General features: G+C 37.3%; 1 protein-coding gene across 1 annotated transcript in view; it reads left to right on the top strand.

The window, feature by feature from the left end:
* The window catches only part of gna12a (guanine nucleotide binding protein (G protein) alpha 12a), a 38,959-nt gene extending 13,648 nt beyond the window's left edge, over window positions 1-25,311 (top strand). Inside the window, exons 3-4 of the mRNA XM_043711896.1 lie at window positions 14,795-14,845; window positions 17,452-25,311. Coding sequence (XP_043567831.1) covers window positions 14,795-14,845; window positions 17,452-18,021 — 621 coding nt within the window. The 3' untranslated portion in view covers window positions 18,022-25,311. The remainder of the gene's footprint in view (window positions 1-14,794; window positions 14,846-17,451) is intronic.
* Window positions 25,312-25,704: the final 393 nt, after the last annotated feature.

The raw sequence follows: 25,704 nt of genomic DNA, 5'->3' as shown, positions 1-25,704 counted from the left end.
AAAATTATTCATTTGGTTTTGTTAAATGTTTCTGAAAATTATTTCTTGGAATGTATGTTTGCTAATTTTTTAAAAACCGAGTGCTGCTTAAAATTTAATTACATTTATGGAAACTCTGTTTCCTATTTACTTTCTTCAACATGCTTTGTGTATACCCCTCATCTATTTGCATTGTAAGTTCTTATGGAGTAGACATTACTATTTGTTTGGCTTGATCATTTCACCTCTTCAAATTGGTGAGATGGAATCCAAATTTAATATGGAAATAATTTGAAGGGAAGTGAAGAAATTAATGGAATTTTTTTTCAGAAGGTTGCTAACTAGCTACTACTATTAAATTTTAAATATTGTTCCTGAAGTATTTAATATCCTACTAAATATTGTGAGCAATTATATCTAATTGTCATTATTTAGATGTACACCTACATCCCCACCACTGCCGCCACACACTTAAAACAGGCAGTGCTGGTCTTGACCAATAACAATTTCAGAAATTCCTGGTTTTAACATCATAATTTACTGTCTATTTTGTTCAGACATAGTTGTGTATACTCAATGGATCACACCTAATTTCCATTTGTGTAAAGCATAAGAAAGTTGTTGTGATGTTTTTGAGGTAGGATTATGTTTTTCTGTTGAAGATTTGCGATTCCATATTGTCCCCTTTTTTTTGTGTCAGCTGAATAACCCTGTACTGTTGCACAGTTCTATATTCAAACTGTCATTGCATGTGACTTTTGCGTATCGTATAAGCTCAGAACTAGTTTTGTTGTTCAGGTTGTAAGTCTGGTTGCTGAGCTGGTAGGTTTGTTATCAAACGTTTCATCACCATTTTCAGTTCTTTTTCTTAGAGGTTGGTAAATGGGATCCAAATCGATATGTTTATTAATGGAGTTCTGGTTTAGGTATAGGTATTTTTTTCAAAGTTTGTGCGAAGATTTGTAGCTCGAGTGCTCGTTGTTGTGGTTCTGTTCGCCGAGCAGGAAGTTTTTGTTGCAAACGTTTCGTCTCCTGGCTAGGCGACATCATTTTGTACACTACATTAGTTTTGCTCATGTTGGGTATCGGGTCCTTCGTTCTGGTGAGAACGAAGGACCCGATACCCAACATGAGCAAAACTAATGTAGTGTACAAAATGATGTCGCCTAGCCAGGAGACGAAACGTTTGCAACAAAAACTTCCTGCACACATCGACCTGGACCCAATATACCAACCACTACAGCGGACAGCTGAAACTGACAACCGGAAGCGGCAGGGACAGACCACTATAAACACCGGAGGAAACATCAAAGAAGCGCTTCGCAGGAGGCTCCCAAGCACTGATGATGTCGCCTAGCCAGGGGACGAAACGTTTGCAACAAAAACTTCCAGCTCGGCGAACAGAACCACAACATAGGTATTTTTCTTCTGCTATTCAAGAACAACGGTGACCCAATAAACACAGTCTGCCAATTCTTAAACAACAAACCCAAACAAGAAGACACAATATACCCAGAGACTGTAGCCATATTACCGTACAGCTAAGACATCTTGGAATGACTACCTAACTACTCAGACTCCATGGCATTATAGTAGCCTACAAACCTACCAACACGCTGAAACAGCTGCTGATGAATCTAAAGGACTCTGTACTGCTACCAAGAAAAACAAATGTCATTTACAAAATACCCTGCAAGGACTGCAACAAACACTACATCGGACAGACAGGCAGGAAACTAGCCACCAGAATACACCGACTAGCCACCAAATGACATGACCAGCTATCACTAGTATCCTTGCACTCAGACAAAGAAGGACACCACTTTGGCTGGGACAACTCATTCATCCGAGGATGGGATAAACAGAGAGAAGCAAGGGAATTCCTAGAGTCCTGGCATTCAAACTAGAACTCTGTCAATAAACACATCGATTTGGACTCCATTCACCAACCTCTGAGAAAAAGAACTGGAAATAATATTGCCCACCTTAACAGACTCAGACAAGTAAATAGAAAACGGGACAGAACACCAGTGCTTCACCGGAGGCACACCGATGATATTACCTCGCATGGTGATCAAACATCTGAGAACAAACCTACCAGTTCAGCGAGCAAACTTACAACCTGCACCTCAACCTGAATTACATATCTTCTCAAAAATCACTAGTTTTGTTGTGTCTGAAAATGCAACTTGCCACAAGATACAACAGAGGGGATTCAAAGTTATTGGTTGAACAGTATTGCATTTTATTTGTCTGGCTGAATTATGTGTCTTCATAATCCTTTTTCTAATTAGAAAAAGTTTTTAACGATTCAGAAGTTATAGTTACCAATGTATTGTCACACTGCTGTAGCTGTAGTATGTGTGTTTTATCTGTTGATCGTGAAGTAACAGTGCTGTGTACTCCTAGCATTGGGGCAGTAGATGACAAGTTATTAAATAGGATAAAAGTAAAATATTGCAGGTGAGGGAAAAATGTACACTGAGTTTGCTATAATTGAGTCTGTGCTTAACATCAAACATGGTTGACTGCAAAATGAAATTAGACTGTTCCCTTATATGCTAATATAATACTGTCATAACCCTGTTCCCTATAAATCAGGCAGATCACATATGCAATAATGTCCTAACTGGATATCATTGGTAGAAATGGTAGAAATAAATATTCTTTTTATTCAGATAGTAATGCTAATGGATGGGGTAGGGCATGCTTCTTTTTCTTCAAGCATCTTTTACAGAGTCATTGAATTGTACAGTATGGAAACTCGTCCATGCTAACCAGCTATCCTAAGTTAATCTAGTCCCATTTGCCAGCATTTGGTCCATATCCTTCTAATCCATTCCTATTCGTGTACCCATCCAGATGCATTTCAATGTTGTAATTGTACCAGCCTCCATCACTTCCTCTGGCAGCTCACTCCATACACATGCCACCTTAGTTGTCCCTTAGGTCCCTTTTAAATCTTCCCTTCTCACATTAAACCTATTCCCTCTAGTTTTGGACCCCAAAACCTTGGGGAAATGATCTTGACCCTATCCATGCCCCTCATGATTTTATAGACCTCTATAAGGTCACCCCTCAGCCTCTGTCACTCTAGGGAAAATAGCCCCAGACTATTCAGCCTCTCCCTGTAACGCAAACTTTCCAATCCTTGCAACAACCTTGCAAATCTTTTCTGAACCCTTTCAAGTTTCACAATATCCTTCCTCCAGCAAGGAGGCCAGAATTGAACACAGTATTCCAAAAGTGGCCTCACCAGTAAAGGAAAGCGTACCGAATACCATCTTCACTATCCTATCTACCTGCGACTCCGCTTTGATGGAACAATGAACCTGCAGTCCAAGGTCTCTTTGTTCAGCAACATTCCCCAAGACATTACCATTGAGTGTATAAATCCTGCCCTGAATTGCCTTTCCAAGATGTAGCATCTCAAATATATCTAAATTCAACTCCATCTGCCATTCCTCAGCCCATCACCCATCTGATCACGATCCCTTTGTACTCTTAGATAACCTTGTTTAGTACTATGTTTCTTTAAATTTGTAAAATCTTACTTTGAACTTAGAACTAACTTGTTACTGTAAAATTTAACACAGGTAAATAAAGTGGTAAATAAAGTACTCAAAATAGCAACTACTGTAAATAGTTTCCTTTTAGGCATGTCGTCTTGTGACTGTTAATCCTAGCCAGTGCACTCTGTTCTAAAGCTGTTGACAAAACTTTTATTCTCACCACAACTATAAACCCCTTTATTAATGGTTACAAGCTACATTGACCTCTTATGTATTTTTTAAAATCTACAACAAATGTGGATGCACATAACTCATTCCAGTTTGCTTTTTAGCTTAATATGAATTGAAACATTTTATTTGAGAGCCTTTATCTTTTTAAATCATGCTCCTTCATTTTGTGAAGGAGCAAAAATGACCTAATATGGTCTTCTAGAGTTGCTAACGTTGCTAATGTAGGTATATCATAGTTGATTGACTCCACCAAATTACCACCCACTTGGTGAAGATGTAATCTATCCCCACATGACATGAGCCCTCTTTTAGACGTTTACAAGGCTACATTCCTTTCTAAAGATTTAGCTGAATGTTATGAAATACATTCTCATTGATTCCCAGATGTGACTGGCTTAATGGTGTGTCACTGAATCTGGCTCGATTACATTAGCTCTATTAGACCTTGTTTACGTCATTGTCAAAACATTTGGATAATTCAGGATCACCCTGGAGAAAAACAGAAAATCTCAGGATTCTTCTCCACTTGTTTGTGTAAAGTACTGTCCTTTGCTTCCTCCTTCCCATATTTCCCAACAAAATCTGATCCTCTTGTTGAGCTCCATTTCCTCTGTTCCTTCTCCTTGCTAATTCTGTGAAATCTATTGCAAGAATCACCTCCACATAAAGCCTTGATTCCATGTCTTCTTTCTTTCCTGTATCCTATTATGCCCACTGTAGATTATCTTTGCGTAATTAACCCACTTCCTGACGATACATCCCTAGGGCCTAATGACTTACATTCCAGAATAGTTCAGGAAGTGGCACTAGAAATACTGGATGTATTCATGGTCATTTTCCAAGATTTTTGGAACAATTCCTACAGGTTGGAAGGTAGCTAATAAAACCCCTCTCTTTTAAAAATAAAAAGGAGGTAGAGAGAAAATTGTAAATTATAGACCAGTCAGCTTTATGTTGATAGTGGTAAAAATAGAGCCTATTATAAAATAATTAGTACCAAAGTACTTGGAAAACAGTAGCAAGATAGGACAGAATCAGCATGGATTTGCAAAAGCAAATATCATGACACATATACTGGAATCCCTTGAGGATGTAACTCAGAATTGATGAGGGGGAGTCAGTGGATATGGTTTATTTGTACTTTGAGGCTTTTAACAAAGACCTACGTAAGACGTTATTGTGTAAAATTAAAGCACACGGGATTGGTTTAGTCTATTGAGATGGATAGAAAACTGGCTGGCAGAGAGGAAACAAGGAGTAAGAATAAAGAGATCTTTTTCTGACTGGCAGGCAATGACTGATGGAGTGTCACAGGGGTCTGTGCTAGTACACCAGCTATTCACTATATATTAATTATTTAGGTGAAGGAATTAGATGTAATATCTCAAAGTTTGCAGATGACCTAAAGCTGGATGAGAGGGTAAACTGTGAGGAGGATGCAGAGATGTTTTGGACAAGTTAAGTCGACAAATGCATGGCAGATGTTGTATAATGTGGATATGTGTGGTTATCTACATTAGTAGCAAAACAGGAAGGAAGATTATTATCTGAATTGCTATAAATTGAAGGGCCATAGCCTTGGTGTACTACACCTCGAATATTATGTGTATTTTGGCCTCCTTTATCTGAGGAAGGGTGCTGTTGCTGTAGAGGGAGTACAGGAAAGGTCTACCAGACTAAATGCTGGGACGATGGGACTGACGTGGTGAAGTTGAATTGGCTAGGATTATATTCACTGCAGTTCAGACAAATGAGGGGTATCTCATAGAAACCTATAAAATTCTAACGGGTTCTAAACCGGATATATGCAGGAAAGATGTTCCTGATGGCGGGGAAAGTACATAACAGGGGTCACAGTCTAAGGATACAGGATAAACCATTTAAGAATAGATTAGAAAATATTTCTTCACCCAGAGGGGTGAATGTGTGGCATTCACTACCACAGAGTCAAGGATAAAACATTGTATGATTTCAGGAAGGAGTTGGATATAGCACTTGAGGCTAAAGGGATCAAAAGAAATTAGGGGAAACCAGGAACAGGCTTTTGAGTTGGTTGATCAGCCATTACCATGATGAATGGCAGAGCAGGTGCAAAGGGCCTAATGACCTCCTCCTATTTTCTGCATTTCTATGCTATAATTTATTTCCCCTCATCCTTTTGACTCTTGAATATTTAATAACTTTGGAATGCTTTTTGTGTTTTCTACTTTGAAGACTGATGCAACGTAGTTATTCACTTCTGCCATTTCTTGGTTCTCTGTTAATATTTTCCCAGCTTCATTCTCTAAGGGGTCTATGTTCACTTTGGCTTATCTTTTCCTTTTTATATAATTGAAGAAGCTCTTACTGTCTATGTTGGTATTACTTGCACATTTACTCTTGAGTTTATTTCTCCATTTCTATTTTGGTCGTCTTTGGTTGATTGTTAAAACTTGCCCAATCCTCTGGCTTACCATTAATCTTGTATGTTATTTCTTTCGAATTAATTCTATCGTTGACTTCCCTGTTTAACCATGGTTGGCTTATCCCCTTTCCTAGAATCCTCTTTCCTCTTTAGAATATGTCTTTGCACTGAGCCATAAACTATTGCCTTAAACATAGGCCATGATCTTCAACTATCCTTTTGCAAACACAATTCCCAGCTCAATCATCATTTCTTTGTAATTAAAATAGGAGGGTGTGGTGGTATTATTGCTCGACTGTTAATCCAGAAGCCGAGGTAATGTTCTGGCGAGCTGGGTTTGAATCCTGCCACAGCTAATGGTGAAATTTTGATTGACTGAAAATCTGGAATTAAGAATTTAATTATGGCCATGAATCCTTTTTGATTGTCAGAAAAACACATTTGGTTCACTAATATTCATGAGGGAAGGAAACTGATGTCCTTACTTGGTCTCGTAAGGATGTGATTCCAGACCCACAACAATGTGCCCTCTGGGCAATTAGGGATAGGCAGTAAATGCTGGCCTAGCCAGAGACACTTTCATTCCATGACGAAGGGCTTATGCCTGAAACTTCGATTCTCCTACTCCTCGGATGCTACCTGACCTGTGCTTTTCCAGCACCACATTCTCAATGCCAACAGGTGTCTACCACTCTTTGTTTTAATAAATACAAATTGTTCTTTACCCCATTCAAATACGATATGTATTTTCAGTGTTCCACTTCCAAAGAACCGTATTAAATTGATGCTGATAGTGTTGAGGGAGCAGGTGATTTCATTCGAAAGGTTTCAGACACAGGTGTTCCAACCAATTGATTTCCGGCTGTAGAGTTAGTGTATTTTATTTCAAATCTCTGAGCACCGTATACCAGCAAGTCTGCAATTACAAAGTAAGTAATAAATGAATTGGAAATCTACTCAGTTAGAAGAATTATTACAAGGTAGTGAGTTCCACAATTTTGAGGACCGAAGAGAGAATGAACTACAGTAGTCTCAATTTCAGCATATCATTGGGATAGTAACAAGAATGTAAGAAAAAGGAGCCGAAGTAGGTTATTCACTCCCTCAGGCCAGCTTATCTAATTTAACAAGGTTATGGCTGATCTGATTGTGCCCTTCACTTCGCTTTCATGCTTGGCCCTTGTAACCTCAGTAGTTTGTCAATCAAAAGATGAAGAGGGATTAATTCTGGAGCTGGCATAGATGCCAAATGTTGGCTATTGGTTAGTCGAGTGAAAAACACAGTGAAATTGCATATGGGGAGAAATTGTATATGGGGAAATCGGGGGAGAAGATGAATTTTAATGAAAATAAGAAATGCCGGAAATCACAGCAGGTCAGGCAACATCTGTGGCGAGAGCAAGCTAACATTTTGAGTCTAGATGATTCTTCAGAACTGGAGATTAATTTTAATGTTGCTTTAAAAGTCAGGCTCTGATGAGGAATATTTATGGTCGAATATTTTTAATGGCCAATGATATGGAGAGTCAACTCGCACTTCAACAGCATGTGATATCAGTGAAACTGCCTTATAGGCAGTGACATTGAATCTGAAGTTGTTGGGTCTGAATATTGAATTTAATACAGCCATTGCATTTGGGAGGCTAACTGAAATGTTGCCCATATGCTAGCTCCCTGTCTCCTCAGTCCCTTTTATTATTTATATTTATCCACTTGCTTAAAAGCAATTATTAATTTGACTGCCGCCACTGTTTCAAGCAGACCATTCTAGGTTTTGACAACATTGTGTGAAAAAAAGCTTCTAATTTATTGGTAAGGATACTTGGACCTGTTTTGAACTTCATAACAAGAATCTCTGGCCTCTAGTTTATTGGAAATATTGAAAATTTTTTTTTATTATCATTGTCTGGCTGAGTTAGTATTTGAATTTAACGAGAAGTGTAAAGCTGTTTGAGTCGTTCAGTTCAAAACAGTACAAAAAACACTACTGAATGAACTACCCTTGATCTGATGGCAGTATGTTTTTCACAAGTATGTTTGAAAGTCTGTAAAATAATTAAGTTACTGATTAAAGAAGTTCAATCATTGTTGAAAATTTCACGTTTATGAGGTGATCATTTAGCTATTGTCACTATGTTACTTTATAGACTATGGCTTATTGAACTTAGTTTATGGTGTCGAATGGGATCAGTGGAACTAAGACTCTACTACTTGTCCCACTTCATCACAGTCTCTTTCACAGTAGCTCAGCTGTCAGAAGCCAATAGATTATGAAGGAAGTAACTTTGTATATCACCTACAAATTATCTGCTACATAGCCCAAAGTTTTAATTTATTCCAGGTGACATCTTAATTTATGCTGGTACTTTTCAGATTGAAGCAAAGAGTGTCTTGCTTCATCATTGAGTGTCTCTTTTCAGTGGGCTTAAATTTAACTCCACTGTGATTTAAAAGTGTTTAGGTAGTGCCTTTGACATGAAAATATACTACAAACTCCTTAAAAGGTTCAACGCAGTTGCTTGCATATCTTCAACATTTTCTACAATAGAAAACAATCAAATATTAAAATAAAGCCCCTACATTGTTCTTTCAAAAATATCTCTGAACATCCATGCTAGAGATGAGCATAGGCCAATTCAACACTGTTCACAGTACTGGAAGATACATTGAAATTGGTGTCTATATTGCACACTTTCAAAGTGAGACCAGGTGAATTAGTACTATGGACAAGTTTAAATCGAGCAAAATCATTACAATGGAGAAAAGAAAAATCTGAGAACCATCCAAATGACACAAACATGCTATTTGTGTTCTACTTGTCCACGAACCTATTATCATCGAAAAACAGATGAATTCACAAGAATTTTTTATAATTTAACCTGCTGTGGTTCTGTTCGCCGAGCTGGAAGTTTTTGTTGCAAACGTTTCGTCCCCTGGCTAGGCGACATCCTCAGTGCTTGGGAGCCTCCTGCGAAGCGCTTCTTTGATGTTTCCTCCGGTGTTTATAGTGGTCTGTCCCTGCCGCTTCTGGTTGTCAGTTTCAGCTGATAACTGGAAGCGGCAGGGACAGACCACTATAAACACCGGAGGAAACATCAAAGAAGTGCTTCGCAGGAGGCTCCCAAGCACTGAGGATGTCGCCTAGCCAGGGGACGAAACGTTTGCAACAAAAACTTCCAGCTCGGCGAACAGAACCACAGCAATGAGCACCCGAGCTACAAATCTTCACACAAACTTTGAATAATTTAACCTTGAATTGAAAAGAACTTATTAGAGCCTATTATAGTTATTTTACTTCTGGTTTCTTCAGACGAGGGGTTGACAGATTGAGCTTCCTGTCTAAATTGAGATCTGTTTTAAATTGGCTGATTATTGAGTCTTTTTGTTTGAAAGGTTTCAGGCCAGCTATCCCATACCTGTTTGAGACATAGAAGGGACTGTGGTGAGTGTACAGGCCAAGGGTATTTGCTGTGAAGTGGCTCTAACAAAGCTGGAATTTGTGTTTTCTTTCCAGACTCTGTAATTATGCAGAACAACAAAATATTTTATAATCGAGCAAGACCAAGCATTGAAACAGGATTCCTTCTGACCCAAGGCATGAAAAGTAATAAAGTGATCATCCCTTTCTGAGTCTGTTCTGTCCCTTGCATCTCATATCACTGGTGGGGAAGCTATGAAGGATTTACTGAGCAGATTTTGATGGCAATCCTCCATACGTGTGGCAGAGCTGGGCAGTCATCCTTTGTTCTGTAAAGAGATTATACTTGTTTCATGGATTTGGGTAAACTCTGTTGTGATGTTGCCCAGATGGAGAAGCTAAGAACAGCCTGGTAGTTAAGGTGCTGTTCCTCTGCCACTGCTCATGACATTGCTGTACTAAATTCTCAATCTTACTTGTTGGTTAATTGTCCCAGTTGTTTTTCCAATATCCTAAAATCACCTTTATCACACCTGGAAATACTGTTTTGGTATTGGCATTGCTCTGAGATGTACAATATTACCTGCATAAGGTTTTCAGCCTAACTTTTTTTTGCACAGAGGCAAAAAGTCTGCAAGCTTTTCAAACTCAACTGTAAAGTGTAAGAATTGGCATCATTCATTGAGATCATCCTAAATGGTCTGGCCCTAATCCTCAGACTGTGCCCTCTAAGTACTAGAATCCACAACTAGTGGACATTGTTTATTTTTATCTACCATGTCTTTTTTTTGTTAACATCTTGACAACTTTGATCGAATAACCCCTTCATCTTCTAAATTGGCAAGAAAACAGGCCTAATATGTATAATCTCTCTTTATAACTTAATCTCTGAAGACCAGGTATTACTGTTGTAAACCTACTTTATACTCCCTCCAAGGCCAAATAATCCTCCCTAAGGTGTGGGGCCCAGATCTGCTCATAGTACACCAAGTGGCCTCTAAGCATGGTTTTATACGATTGCAGCATAATTTCTACATCCTTGTATTCCAACAGGTAGATAGGATGGTGAAGAAGGCATTTGGTATGCTTGCCTTTGTTAGTCGGTGCATTGAGTTGGGAGGTAATGTTACAACTGTACAAGACATTGATTAGGCCACTATTGAAATACTGTATGTAGTTCTGGTCTCCCTGCTATGAGATGCAGTAATATTTAATGAGGTTTGGTATTTTCATCTAAAATAAAATACTGTTATGAGATTTGAAAGGGTTCAGAAGAGATATACAAGGATGTTGCATGGGTTGGAGGGTTTGAGCTATGGGGAGAAGCTGAACAGACTGGGGCTGTTTTCCTGGAGTGTTGGAAGCTGAGGGGTGACCTTTTTTGAGGTTTATACAATCATGAGGGGTATGGATACTTTAAATAGACAAGGTATTTTTATTGGTTGGGGGAGTCCAGAGTTAGAGGGCATAGGTTTAGAGTGAGAGAGGAATGATTTAAAAGGGACCTAAGGGACAACTTTTTCATGCAGCGTGGGGTACATGTATGGAATGAGCTGCCAGAGGAAGTGGTGGAGGCTGTTACAATTGCAACATTTAAGAAGTATCTGAATGGGTATATGAATAGGGAGGATTTAGAGGGATATGAGCCAAATGCTGGCATTATTATCTGAAATGTTTAATTCTAGTTTCAAATGTTGTAAAATGTGTAATCAAAAGATGAGATGTTGTTTCTTGAGTTTAGTGCAATTGGAGGCTGTGGGGTGAAAAGATAAAAGGGTATATCATTGAAATTTCGAGATCATGCTTACAGGTTAAATGAACGTGTCCTGCAGTCATCCAACCTGTTTCATCTCCCAACATTAGAGACAACTGTATTATGAGAGGTGAATGCAATATAGTAAACATAATGAAGTACGAATAAATTGCTGTTTAACTGTGAAGAAATGTTTGGCACCTTGAATAGCTGGAGGGAGAAGATGAAAAGACATGAGACTGCATCATTCACATGAATCAAGAACAGACTACAGTATTGTGGAGAGAACAATCGCATTTAGAATGGTGGAAAGGGTGGGAAAGATGTATTTAGTGAGAACATTTGAAAGTGCTTCTGATAAGTTTCATTGAGTGTTGAAAGATCATCCAAGATCTGATGAAGGCGAAGAGAGGGGAAATCTATCCTATTTCTTGTAAGGAGGAGTAGAACAGAAATATGGAGAAAAGGAATTGATTTTGTCATGATAGAAGGGAATCTTCGGTTGAGGAAAAAGTGAAACTTATCAGAAGCACTTTTATAGGAAGTGCCATAGTTCAAATGGATTGCATAGAAATATTGGATAACTGGAACAATCCTTGAAGGAAATAGTGTAGGAACAGGTCTGATTATGGTAGGAATGGGATAAGTGAGTTAATCAGATGTTGATTAACGATCTATTCTTAGAACTAAAGATAGAAAAGGCAAGGAATGAAAGAATCTGACAAGGCATATGAAGACAAAAGCAAGATAAACATTGGAAGCAAGCTTGATATTTCAGTTCGGGGTGAGAGCAGGAAGCAGAAAACATTAAAGTAGTGGAGAAAAAGATGAGGCGGGAAGCTGCAAAGAATTGGAATGTTGAGGATTATTAACTGTGAATCTTCAATATTCTGGTTGGAATTTTTGTTGATTTTCACACGGTCCTATTTTGTGATCATGAAACCACAATCCATTCTATGCATCTGCAAGGCTGCGACAGTTGTGTGCAGGGATGCGAAATTTACACTATCTGGCAGTTTTCTAATGTTAGGATTCTGGAATTCCTCCTTTCTAAACGTGTTTCTGACGTTTACCTTCTTCATGGTCCAAACGTGACTGAACAATTGAAAGCACAACTGCTGGTGAGAATCTGAAAACATTAGAATTAGGATTGGAAGAAAGAATGTTGAAAGAGTCACAATCTGAATATCTGGTTCTCCATTCATGGTTTGTGTCTACTACAATTGCTGTTTGTTTTTATCCAGTTATGGATTCTCTCCTTCCTGCTGCATCCAGAGATTGGATTCTATTTGCATTGTAAGGCAATACTGTACAGATGTCCTTCCTATACATACGGGACCTCAACCCATGAAGTGCATACATTTTCTGTTCACTTCAGTAAGGACCTCTTGTTGAACACAATGCTGTGTTGCACTCTTGAAACAAATTTTTTTGTTTAACCGAATGGTGAAGGCAGGATGGTAGGAAGCTTAGATTAGAGTCTGAGGAGCAGATACTCTAGCCAGTCCCATCAATTACTTTCAAAACTGTGGTTTGATATCCGTTTACAAAAACTATTTAAAACAAATTGGATTTTGCTTAATTTGTTTTCATTCTTTAAATTAGTGTGTGATTAAAAGGTTATATAGTTAAACAAATCATGCACAATAATGGGTGTTTGATGATAACTTGGATGGTTCCACAATTGAAAATTGAGAGGTTGGCTGGATTTGGGATGTAATGATGTTCTGTGAGTTAAAAGGAAAGACATGATTTTGAAGAACAAAAACTACGTGGCAATCTTTTTTTTTGTTCCTTGATTGATTATTGCTCTTTAGATAATTTCCATTTTAAAATAAAATTCAGACATGAACAGTTGGAATTTATAGTCTAGTTGCTAAGTAAAATCTGAGATTTTTGAAAATTTATTCATTTGATCATGGATTGTGGGTGTCAATGACTAGGCCATAATTCCTGCCCAAGCATATTACCTTGCAGAAGCTGTTGGTTACCTGCTGACCTGAACCACTACAATGCATATGATATTTGGTCATTCATAGTGCTTTTAGGAAGGGAGTTACAAGATTTTGACAAGATAACAGTGAAGGAATGGCAATCAGGATGGTGTATGTCTTAGAGGGGAAATTGTGGAGTTGCCATGAACCTGTTCTCCTTTTCCGTCAAGAAGGCAGAACTCCTGGGTTTGGAGGGTGCTGTTGAAGGAGCTTTTGTGATTTGCTGCAGTGTATTTTGTAGATGGTGTACACTGCTGCTATTGTATATCAGTGGTGGATTGGTGTTCTGGGGAGGAAGGAGGTGAGTTACACTGTACAGAATTCCCAACCTTTGACATACTCATACGATGCCAGTATTTATATGGCTGGTCCTGTTTTGTTTCTTCAATGGTAACCCCAAGATAGTTGACAGTGGATATGTCAGTGATGGTGATGCATTCAATGTCCAGAGGTATGATTGCAACAGATGGTCATTCCTTGACAGGTGTGCGTGTGTTACTTGTCACTTATGAACCAAAAGCCTGAATATTGACCAGGCCTTGCTATATGTGGGTATGGGATGTTTCAGTATCGGAATCATCGTGAATGTTGCTGAACATTGTGATTTTCAGCAAATATCCTCGCTTCTGATCTTGTGATGAAGGGAATGTCAGTATTGAAGCAGCCTAGGATGATTGAACCTAGGACACAATTCTGAGGGACTCCTGCAGTACTGCCCTTGGATTGAGATGATTGCCCTCTGACAATGCCAAGCACCTCCTTTATGCTTGATATGATTTCGAACGGTGAACCCTTCTCTTAAATTCTCATTATTCTTGCTAAAATTCCTTGATCTCATTCTCAATCAAATACTAGCTTGGTGTCAAGGGCCATCACTCTCCCCTCATCTCTTGTTTTCAGCTCTATTTGATATTATTTGGATCAAGGCTGTAATGAGGTCAAGAACTGAGTTGTCATGATGGAATCCACAGAGTATCAGTGTGCAAGTTGTCATGATGGAATCCACAGAGTATCAGTGTGCAAGTTATTGTAAATGCTGCTGGATAGCTATCAGTAATCCATTCCTTCATTGTGCTGATGATCGAGAGTTGATAGGTAGGACAGTAGTTGGCTGAGTTGGATGTGTCCTTTTTGTGGAGAGGATATGCCTCAGCAGTTTTCCGTATTGTCGGTAAATGGCAGTATTGTAACTGTACTGGACCAGCTTAACTGGAGGCAGAGCTAGTGCTGTCTCTGATCATCTACATCATGGAGAGTGAATCAAATGCTACCTTCTAAAAAATAGTAGAATTAAGAATTTCCACTGATGTTGCTATTCTATTCATTAGTTCATCATTGAGAATCACTTGCAGCATACTTACTGATAATTGATGTCTGGTATGAGTTAACTTTGCTGTTAAGAGAAATACAATTAATCTTCTTCCCCTAACCTGAATGAATTCCAGTTATATTAGGATATTAGAACTGATTTTTTTTTTCTTTCTGGTTTTTTTCTGCCAACAGGGTGAATCTGTGAAATATTTTCTGGATAATCTTGACCAGATTGGACAATTGGTGAGTCTAATTCCTGTTTACTTTAACACTCAAAGCATAGGGAATTCACACTTGCTAATTTGGAAGTTGAGATCACACTGGTTATATGCTCAAGTTACTTCTCCATTATGTGGAAGACGATGTGGGGAAAAATCAAGTTGCAACCATGTTTGGAATTTCTCCCATTTGATTGATAGGTTAGCTGAATGAGTTTTGTTTTTATTTCAGCTAATTGCATTCCTCTCTCTGCTGCCTATCACTTGCCTGTTCTGCATTACTTGAATGTGGCAATTTACCACATTTCTAAAGTGCCTCATAAGGTCAATAAACAATGAACCCGGGTTGAAGTGCAGTGATGTTCTTTTGAAAAATAAACTGTCAAGTCACTTTGTTCTGAGCAAAGTCTGCGAACACTCCATGAATTCTTATTCAGATGCTCAAAAATTATCTCCGTAACCAAAGCCATAGTTGATGTTCTTGTCTATAAGTATGATGTAATCAAATCAAGTGATACAAATTACTTCCCGAAACAGCAAAACAAATTTTTGGAAAAAGGGTAGTTGGAAGAATAATGCTAAATTGGCAGTTTTCATTGTTGAAATTTGCAATTCTTTGTCTGCCTTTCTCTAGGAAATTATCTCCTGCAAGTGTAGCTCTAGAATTTTGGGCAAAGGTTGGATTCCACTGAAATAATTTTGAAAGAGAGTGAGAATGTGTACTGGGAGGATTTGGCAGACCGATACAGTGATGCCAGTATCAAACATTGCAGACAGGATTCATTTCATGCTGATTGAATTGGATTATCTGATTACTGACGGATGTTGAAATAAATGAAATGTCTGTATTGGCAGCTGTATGCATTGGCATTTGTTTCTAATTTATCTATGAGTTATGATGTAACCTAAAATATTTTATTAGATATATGTGAAAGTATAAGTTAAAGCCCTTGTGTGGAAGCCAGATTTGGCGATCACAAACCCATACGTATTATGACCTGTGTTACACTGGGAGTGGTGAAATGCTCATCACTTCCAAAAATATATCATGATGAAGTTGACAAAGTAGGGTTTATCATATGCTATTTGGATTAAATTGACCGAAGGTTCTGTCAAGAAACCCTCCCTCTGGCTATTTCAGACTCTTGATTATTTTAAGTGACAAATTGAAATGCAGAAGACTTGCATAGCCTCATTTGTGCCATTCCTGCTCATTATTTTGCATGTGGTGAGAAGCTAGTGCTCCTGGAAGCTAGTGCCTATTGATGGCAAATGACGTTTTAAACTAAAAGCGGCTTCTACCTGTAACTTATAAATATCAAATCATTTTGTCAATAATGGAAAATCATGAAAAAACTAAACTACATTTCTTTAAGGAGATTGTATCATCCAGCCTCTGCCTTTAGATAATACAAACAATTTTTGATTAGTTTTGGTCAAGGTGCCATCCTGGTGTCAAGGAAGGAGTTGAAGAGTAAGAGAGAGGAGGCTATCTTTTGTTTTAAATAAAAATCTCCAAATTTATTGGAATTATTTGGTCAGTTTCTCATTCACAAAGCAGTTTGTAGCACCGATGCGTTGGCCCAGACACAGTGGACCATTTAGCCTCCTAATGTCATTTTGCATGAAGATATTTATGATACTAAAGATGAGTGGCATTTCTGTTCTGTCTTCACCAATGCCTTTTGAACTTTTCCAATCTGTTGTTTACTACATTACTGTCTGATTGAAGGAACTCTGATTGATTGTCTGACCATGATCACCAACACCACCACCGAAGTTGGAAGTGTTTTGAATTTTCAGATCTACCGATTTTTTTTTTTCCCTTAGCCTTGTTTTATACCCCAATATTTTCATTTGTTGCAGTGTTCCTACAACTACTGAATATGGAGAAATTGTCAATCGAGAAATACAACTGCTTTTCTTGCCACAGTCACCAAAGATCTTCAGTTCTACTGCATTTCTATTGACAATTATAGTTTACGATTTTATTATGTGGAGGATTTGTCCATAGTTGATTGGAATTATTCAGAAATATAGTCCAAGTTCTCATGTTTGCAGCACATCAAAAGGACAATCTAGGGAATTCTCAGACTTGAGTGGTTTGGAAATCTCTACTCTGTCTGGTTATAGATTTATTTTCTAAAAGTTCACAGCTTTTTCAAATAGTCTAATTATTTGAGTTGTAAAGTCAGTCATTATCTTCAATTTATTTAATCGACTATTCACACTACCGAACTTTCATTTATTATTGTTTTTACCCATCTTTGAGAATGCAATATGAATTTTGACTGCAGCAGATTTGGAACTGTTAGGGATGATTTGGGGGGAGTGTGTCCTTCAGAAAACAAATACATCTGTCAAGCAATTTCCCAACTTTCACTTCTTCCCTCTTTCCAAAAGCAGCAGCAAGTTCACTTTCATCTCTGGCTGGTACCGAGTCCTTGCTGGAGTCTGAATCTGGTGTGATCACATAATGTGAAGTTAACATCGTTAAACCGTAGTTCTGCTAGTCCAGTTTGAATATACTGAGGCGTTTTTATTGCTGGCAGGATGGACAGCACAGAAAAATTTTGAAGCTGCCACTGTACCTGGTTATGCAAAATGCTCTAATGAGTTTCTTTCTTTCAGAGTTACCTTCCCAGCAGGCATGATGTCCTACTTGCTAGAAAAGCCACCAAAGGAATTGTGGAGCATGATTTTGTCATAAAAGGAATTCCTTTCAAAATGGTAGATGTGGGTGGTCAACGGTCACAGAGGCAGAAATGGTTTCAATGCTTCGATGGCATTACCTCCATTCTATTCATGGTTTCCTCAAGTGAATATGACCAAGTCTTGATGGAAGACCGGCGGACAAACCGTTTGGTAGAATCAATGAACATCTTCGAGACCATTGTAAACAACAAATTATTTTCCTCTGTCTCCATTATTTTGTTTCTGAACAAAATGGACTTGCTTGTGGGGAAGGTGAAAACAGTCAGTATTAAGAAATATTTCCCAAATTTTGAGTGGGACCCTCATAATCTAGAGGATGTACAAAAATACTTGGTTCAGTGCTTTAACAACAAGCGACGAGATCGCACCAAACCATTGTTCCACCACTTTACAACAGCCATAGACACTGAAAACATTAGATTTGTATTCCACGCAGTGAAAGACACTATTCTGCAAGAGAATTTGAAAGATGTAATGTTGCAGTGAAGAGATCATCATTGAACTTTGCTCTTTGGTATTTCCTCTGCCATCAGCACCATGTCCAAGGACTCAGTGGCTGACAGTTGTGGATTTAATAGGCATCTCTGACTACATGAAAGCTTGATGCTTGACAGCATCTTATTGGAAGTGCTTATAAGTGTCCTTTTTCACTTCAATACAAGTGCTCCAACCTTAGAAGCATTGTGAATAATCTTTTTAGACATTTGTTGCACTAAAGGGCTCTTATCTGATTGTGTTGTTTGATAAAATTTGGTAACTGAACAATTTACTTCAATCGATTAAGTTCCTTTAACGAAAATTGCATGCAATTCAAAAAATGCTTGCATGAAACTCTGCATCGATTAAAATTTCAGGGAAATTTATTATCCAAGCTACTCTACGGACTTTAGCCCTCATCAGCATTCAGGTATTTACTACTGCCTAATGCAAACTGGATCTGAAGTCCAAAATCTCTCTGAGCAGTGAGAAGTGGATAGCATGCCCAGAAATGCTGATCCTCTGTTGCTATATACCTTTTTGGGAAGAATGTTGCAAACAGCTATCAAATAGCAAACAGCTATCAACAATTATAACACAATTAACATACTGTTAATTTGCTGAACATTCGGGACTACAATGTAAAGCAGCTGACTTCACAGTTGGCTTTTGTAAACATTTTTACAGTTAAGTATGACATGCAAGATTTAATGGGTACAACCTGGAGTTCTGCTTTATTGTGAATGTGCTTGTTACTTCAAGCTATGGTTTTCATGAAGTCCCTTCACAGTGGTATCTGACTTGTATGTAGAGCATCCATAGAATGTATTACAGGTGTGAGTTGTTGTTTAAGTTTGATAAAGAGTTGGAAATGTCTATTGGCTGGGGTGCTGATCAAAACTCAGTTTTAAACCTGAAAACAGGTCACAATCACACTAGCCATTGGCTTGTAGCATATGAACTTTATTTTAGAAATATATTATCAGATAATGATTCAAAACTAATTCATAATCAAAATCAACTGTGCACTCTTTTGTAGAATAGGAGATTTTTGGAACTGGGTTACAGTTATGGAAATGCTCTTTTGAAGTGAGTGGCTGCTACCAACAAGCATACAGGAGGAGTCTTGAAAACAGGAGTATCTGACACCGATGCGAGCTGAATTTTTCATAGCACCAACTGTAGTGTAATGGTGGATTTTTGACCCATATTGATCAGATGTGACCTAGAAAACTCTTAACATGTTACCATTGTCTGGGGAATCTGAACTTCCAGCTAATCTTTTCTTAATTACACAAAATGGCATTTTTTGTTTCTAAGCCTCCAGGTACTTTATCGAGTTTAATTGAATATCTTATGTAGCATACTAAATGGATAAATGCAACAGGTTCAAACTGGTAATGAAAAAAAGAGTTTTGATTTGCCTGTAATTTTAAGCACTTTTTTTGTTTAAATTTGCTTTGGCACTATTGAATTTGTCTTGTTAATCTTTAAGTTGTTCGATGTGATTTCATTTTCACATTTTTCTATCACCTAAATTTTGAATTTGCTGACCACTTTAGCAACACTTGATTGTGGAATACCACATTTGAATAAATTAGCATTTAGAATTTAACAAATGGTATAAACTGTACAATAAGAAAGGTCTTCAACAATAAAGTGGCAGCAACACTTTGTCTCATAGTTAATAATGTTGCATTTTAATATGTGTGGTTTAAACTTTGACACAAGGAGAGTAGAAATGACGAGTTTAAATAGTTGTCTAACCTGAGCAGCCTATTTTCAACCAAGACTAAATTTATTTGGAGTAACCATGAAAGACATTTTTATTTTAAATGGTAATTCATGACAAAGATATATATGTTAAAACTACTTGAAAGGAATGGCTTAACATTGGCATTCTAGGTATCATAAGAAATATTGCTATTTTCTTAAAGCAAATTTCCCCAATCATTTTCAAGAAATTTCCAGTCTGTTTCAGCTGTGGTATTCATCTGAAAATGACAAATATGTAAACCCACAAGATATGACTTAAGTGCAATTTGTTTGTGCACTCTTCGTCAGCTGCACATACATAAGTGTCTATACTCTTAACCATAACGATAAAAGTAATTTCACAGGTAGTAAATCATTTAAAATTAACAAGAAAGATATTTGCAGTTTTTGCTTTTGAACAGTTTTTTTGTGATGTTTACCTGGAAAATGTATTAATTCCTCTCTTCCTCCTTCTGCCTCCTCCCCCACCCACATTTCTTCTCGAGTTAACATTATAAAATTGAAATTCCTTGGGAAATCTAATCAAAATCAAACTCAAGCCCAGATTAGAGAGTCAAATCTGACAAGAGGGTCCTCTGCTGACAACTTGTCTTTTAATCTGTTAGTGTTTCCCATATGTGAATTATGTTCATGAAATATAACTTAAGTCAGATTATTCAGTGTATGGCATCAGATACTCTTCACTAATAACTACTTGAAAAAAGAGCTTGCTCAAATGTTTTTCTTCTGTACTGTTTCAATGTTTAAGAACCAGGGAAGTGTGATGCAGTTTCAAACAAGCAGGAATGAATTTAAACAGAATCAGATGTTTGTACATTTGTGTTCAGAGTTTGTCTAATTGTGTTTTGTGCAAAGTGCACTTAACCATCTTTTTAGCACTTAGAAGGATCATTCTCCAAGTATGTTTTACTCTAATATCTATAGGAATTTATTTTGTTATTTTCCATTCATTCTTTCTACCTCCCCTCCTCCTCTTCCTGCCAAATTCTGGACAATTAAAATAGTGAAGAGTTGAACAATCTGTAATAGTCTCCAATTTTTATACAGTATAGTACAAGTTGTTTGGCACATCCAGATTTATTAGCTGCGGAATATGCTTACAGAGGGGCTTTATTTGGTTGTGTCTTCATTGGACTCATTATTGTTAGTTTTATGAGAAGGAAATTTGGGGCTTAGAGACACTCATTAAATGGCATTTTCTGTTTTAGGAAAGATCTATGGGCTAACAAATATTTGGCCAGTATCTAATGCTGAATACTTTTGCCATGTACTAGCTTTTTCTGTTGCCTTCTCTGGTATGTTGTGAACTCCTTTCATTGTTGACGTAACACTAATGTTTCATTCTTGGTCAGCTCTGACTTATCTGATGCAGACTGTTTTGTGTTATAATAGTTTATTCTCCCAGCTTTCTGTTTTTGTTTTGCAAAGTTAAGTGCTTTAGGTGGAGAAAGAGTAAAGATAAAATAAATGAGAGAAGGACCTTTCAAGTCCACTTAACTTCAGTTGATAGTGGTTAGTGTTGAGCCAAATTATATAATTTCTATGGGATTCTTCTGATCTCCTGCCATTAAATCAATGGAAACCTTGTAGATTCTGCATAAAAGACACTTTACAGGATTCTATGACTGAAGTTAGTGGGTTATCAAGAAACATCTACTTCATAGTTTCAGAGCATAAAGTAAAATTCATGAAGTTGCATAAACTATTTCTGCATAATACTTAAGAACTGCCAAGCAGCAGATTCCAATTACAGATAGTTTTACTAGCACAAATGGCTGAATGTAGTTGAAACCTTCTTGCTTCATTGTGCATTCATTCCACTCTTCTTCATTTTGCTGGGTTCATTTTCTGTTTTCCATGCTATTGATGAAATTTGAATACATTCCACTTTGGAAAATCAACTTATCATTTTGCAGACACATTGCAATGTTTCTTGTCCAGTATGATCCAACACTTCTCTTTCAATTAACCTCACATTCTGTCATCTCTTGTTGGTCTAAGTTTAGGGAAAATGTTTGAAGTTATTCTGGAATAATATTTGTTATGAATTATATTGTCTCATTAATTCAGTTAACTGAACTGAGATTTAAAATAAAAATGCCACTAGGATTTGTGTCCAAATACAGTCAGAGATGGGTTTTTAACCACTAAGTTTGCTCCCTCAGGAATTACATTGAAACTCCGATAATGTTTTACAAATCTGTCAGAGTTGTACAGCATGGACCTTTTAATCGTTCATTGAAAGTATCCAGTTAATCGGAATGTTAACATCACTAATCAAGAACTGACCTGAATCTTGAGTGTTTTTTTTTGCAGAAATCAAACATTTCATTTTTGCAGTTTCATTGATAAAGTAACTCATTTTGCAGTGGGCATTTTGTATTGGAGAATGTTCAGAGAAAAGTCGTAATTGATCATGAGACTTGGACGTTGAAGTTGTGAAGACCAAGGTTGCCAAATTGATCTCTTCCATTGATGGAGCATACTGAGAGAGGATTTTAAGTTACTGGATTTAAATAGGCTGAGAGGCATGGCTGAATCATGATTTTGTTTCACACCAATCTTCTAATTCAACTTCACAGAAAATTCACCAGTTCCAACAATTCCACCCTTCACTCCAGTGGAATGTTGGATAATAGAATGGAATTCTAATTTCTCTGTTGCTAATATAACGAACTTGGAAAAATTACAGTGAATGATTGATTGGTTAGAGTAAAACATCTTTTATAGAGTGCTTTTAGATTATTTATGTTGTGCTTTCTGCCACCTCTGGTCATCCCAAAGCACTTTAAAATCAAATTTGAGTACTTTCAAAGTATAGCCACTAAAAAAAATGTATGAAATGTGGTATCCACTTTGCACACCTCATGTCCAGGTGTTCCTTTTTAATTTCCAGGGGGGTGGGAGGGATGTGTGTGGAAAAGAGCAGAATAGTATCATTGGGGTCAAGATGGGGCCACGGTTTAACTATCTAATCTGAAAGACAGCATCTCCAATAGTACAATCCTCCAGTGTTTGTGTCTGGATTGGGGTTTAAAACCACATATGTCTGACTGAGAGATATCTCTTAACAGAACTGGACATTAGTAAATACGTATATATTTGGGTATTTGTTGTTTAAGTATGTTTTCCGATATTGTCAAGAAACTGTACATGCAGAGCAAGTGATAATTCATCTGTAGAATACAACAGCTTGGGTTTGAGCAATGTCTACGTTCTTGTTCATTTGTGGAAATAGTGAAATCGTGGAAAATGCCAGCTTTCAAAACTGTCACCTTTTGGTCATTCATCTGGAAGCTTAAATGAATTGTTAGCATTCCGGATAATACTGATTGTGTGATACATTCCATAGATGTTTGTACTCCTAGTAAATTATCATACTATCTGCTAATTTAACCCTGTAAATGCAGATTTGTACAACGAGACCAGGGTCATTGGTAAATTTGTGCCACAGATGTCCAGACTAATGCACAGCCAATTTTAACAGTTATCTCTCAGTAAACATGAGCAAATGTTAGTACCAAAACAATGTCACATTTTTGTATTATAATGTGCACAGACATGAAAAAAAGAGCCATTTTCATTTTATTCAGAATTTTAATATTTACTAAAAGGCTGCTTGTGAATTACTTTGTTACACCTCCTGCCCTGTGCTGTGGCGTACAAGGATCTGAGAACAATCTGCAAGGCAGCATGTGTGGGATTCTGGGCAAAAGAGGCATTTGTAGAAACATGGAAATATCATTCCATGGCTTCAAGATTGCATTTGGATCACAAATTTGGCCTTTTTGTTAATAACTTTGTGCAAGTCTCTATCCAAATGCAGAAATATTTTAGAGTAAATTTCTGATTTGCATATTAAAGTTTGCATTTGTTTGACACTTTTTCTTTCCTCAGGATGCTGCTATTAATGCAGTTTAAATGTGGTCACTATTGTCAAGTTGGCAAAAATGACACCAGTCACTTTGCAAAACATTGGGTTCCACAAATAGCAACGGGAATTCATCTGTGTTCTGATTGTTGTTTTGAAAAAAGAGTATTGGCAGGACAAGTGAAAAATTCACCACTGTTTTCCAAGTGGTGCTGTGGGTCTATCAGTTCCTGCTGAATAGGCAGATTGGTCTCTGAAAGATGGTACCTCAGGCAATGTAGCATTCTAAGTGTCAATTTTGATGATATGCAATCGGGTTTGAACCAACCTACTGAAATGAGTTGCTACAAATTGGGTCAAATTAACAGTTTAGCATTCCCATTAGCTGTTGAAGGCAATTTTAATGCTGAGGAATGTAAACGAATCTTGCACTGATAAATTAATAGTGAGTCATTACACTTTGCAGGCATGATATAACTTGCAGGTATGATATAACGATCATAGATATTGAGCTACGTAAAACACATGAATCCTAATCTCTCCGCCATTTTAGGTGAAGTTTCTGTATTGTCTCATCTGTAAGATAAAACTTCTATTCCTATTTCTTGCATTTCCTTTGGGAGCCAGCAAAAGCTGCAATACAGAAAATGTCAGTGAAAGTAGATGGGTTAAAGCGTTTTGTTAATTAAGGATCCTCCTCCCTTTTCCTTTTAAAATGATTTTTTTCCCATGAAAATTATTGGAAAATGTTTGTCTCGCTGAATATAAAAGTTGACCAGTTGGTGCATTGAAGATAACCCCATGCTAGTCACTTTGTATGGAGGAAAGCGCTTTTAAATTTAAAAATCAAGTTAACTGAAGAAATGGAACAAGATTTGGTATGAATTTTGTATATTTTTTCTAATCATGGCTGATTTTACAGAAAGCTTCAGTGATTGCTAGAAAATTACCAAATTGAGAAAATGCCAAGGGCATTAAATGCTTATAGGATTAGCTGTTGCTGCCAGCCATCTTAGAAAATAAATGTTAATTTTATTTTTTAATATTTTGAGGAACATTGTTCTACAGAATCAATGCAGTAAAAACACTCTTAGTATCTCATAGTTAACAGATATTGATACTAAAGATGCTAAACTTTATTCACTGGGTTTGAATTTAGATACAAATGAAGACAAACCGTGTAAACACTCGATGCCTTTGTAAACTGTATAAACTGTATTTTAGCTCAAATTGCTTTCTATTATGTTTTATGTATATATGTTTTTATAAATATCAACGTGTACTTTATCTGGATTATAGTAGTCTGTATTTAATGTCTTCTGTTTGTATAATTCTGTACTTATGAGATGCTGAATAGTGGGATACAGTTTTTTTTTGCCAGCTCTTGACACATGGAATGCATTATTAGTTTAATCCAGAAACCAGGCTTTGCTACATGCTTCAGTCCCATCTCACCAAACCCTATCCTCTCCAACCAAATCCTCTACTGTGTTTTACCCATACCTCAACGTGTAGATACATCATAATTGCATAGCCATATAGAATCTGCAGTGTAAGTATCATATAACCTGGAAAGCATTTGTATTGTTTTGTATTCTGACATTGTACAAGAGCTTACACACTTTCTCAATCTGATAATAAAAAAATCGAAAAATGCAGTCTTTGTTGTTTTTAAAAGTTGATTCTTGCTATTGGTCAGAAGTGGGTACTGCAGATGCTGGAGATTAGAGGTAAGATTAGAGTGGTGCTGCAAAAACACAGCAGGTCAGGCAGCATCAGAGGAGCAGGAAAATTAACGTTTCGGGCAAAAGCCCTTCATCAGGAATGAAGGTGCTAAGTTGATCGAATGTTATTTTGAATGCAGAAAAAATGAATGGGTGTGGGAACTGTAGCACATTCTCCATGAATCAAACAAGTTATGTGACCAGATATGTTGAATTGATGTCTCTATTGTTTCTGTTCTACCTAGCTTCCCAGAGCATGCTAATTCTTGAGCTGTAGGGAGGCAAATGGCAAGTGCTGTTTCTAAAACTTCATTGAAATCA

The sequence above is a fragment of the Chiloscyllium plagiosum genome, chromosome 21 (genome assembly GCF_004010195.1).
Source record: "Chiloscyllium plagiosum isolate BGI_BamShark_2017 chromosome 21, ASM401019v2, whole genome shotgun sequence".
Taxonomy (NCBI): domain Eukaryota; kingdom Metazoa; phylum Chordata; class Chondrichthyes; order Orectolobiformes; family Hemiscylliidae; genus Chiloscyllium; species Chiloscyllium plagiosum.
Note: the sequence above shows the minus strand (reverse complement) of the source record. Positions and strands in the feature narration are given on the sequence as shown.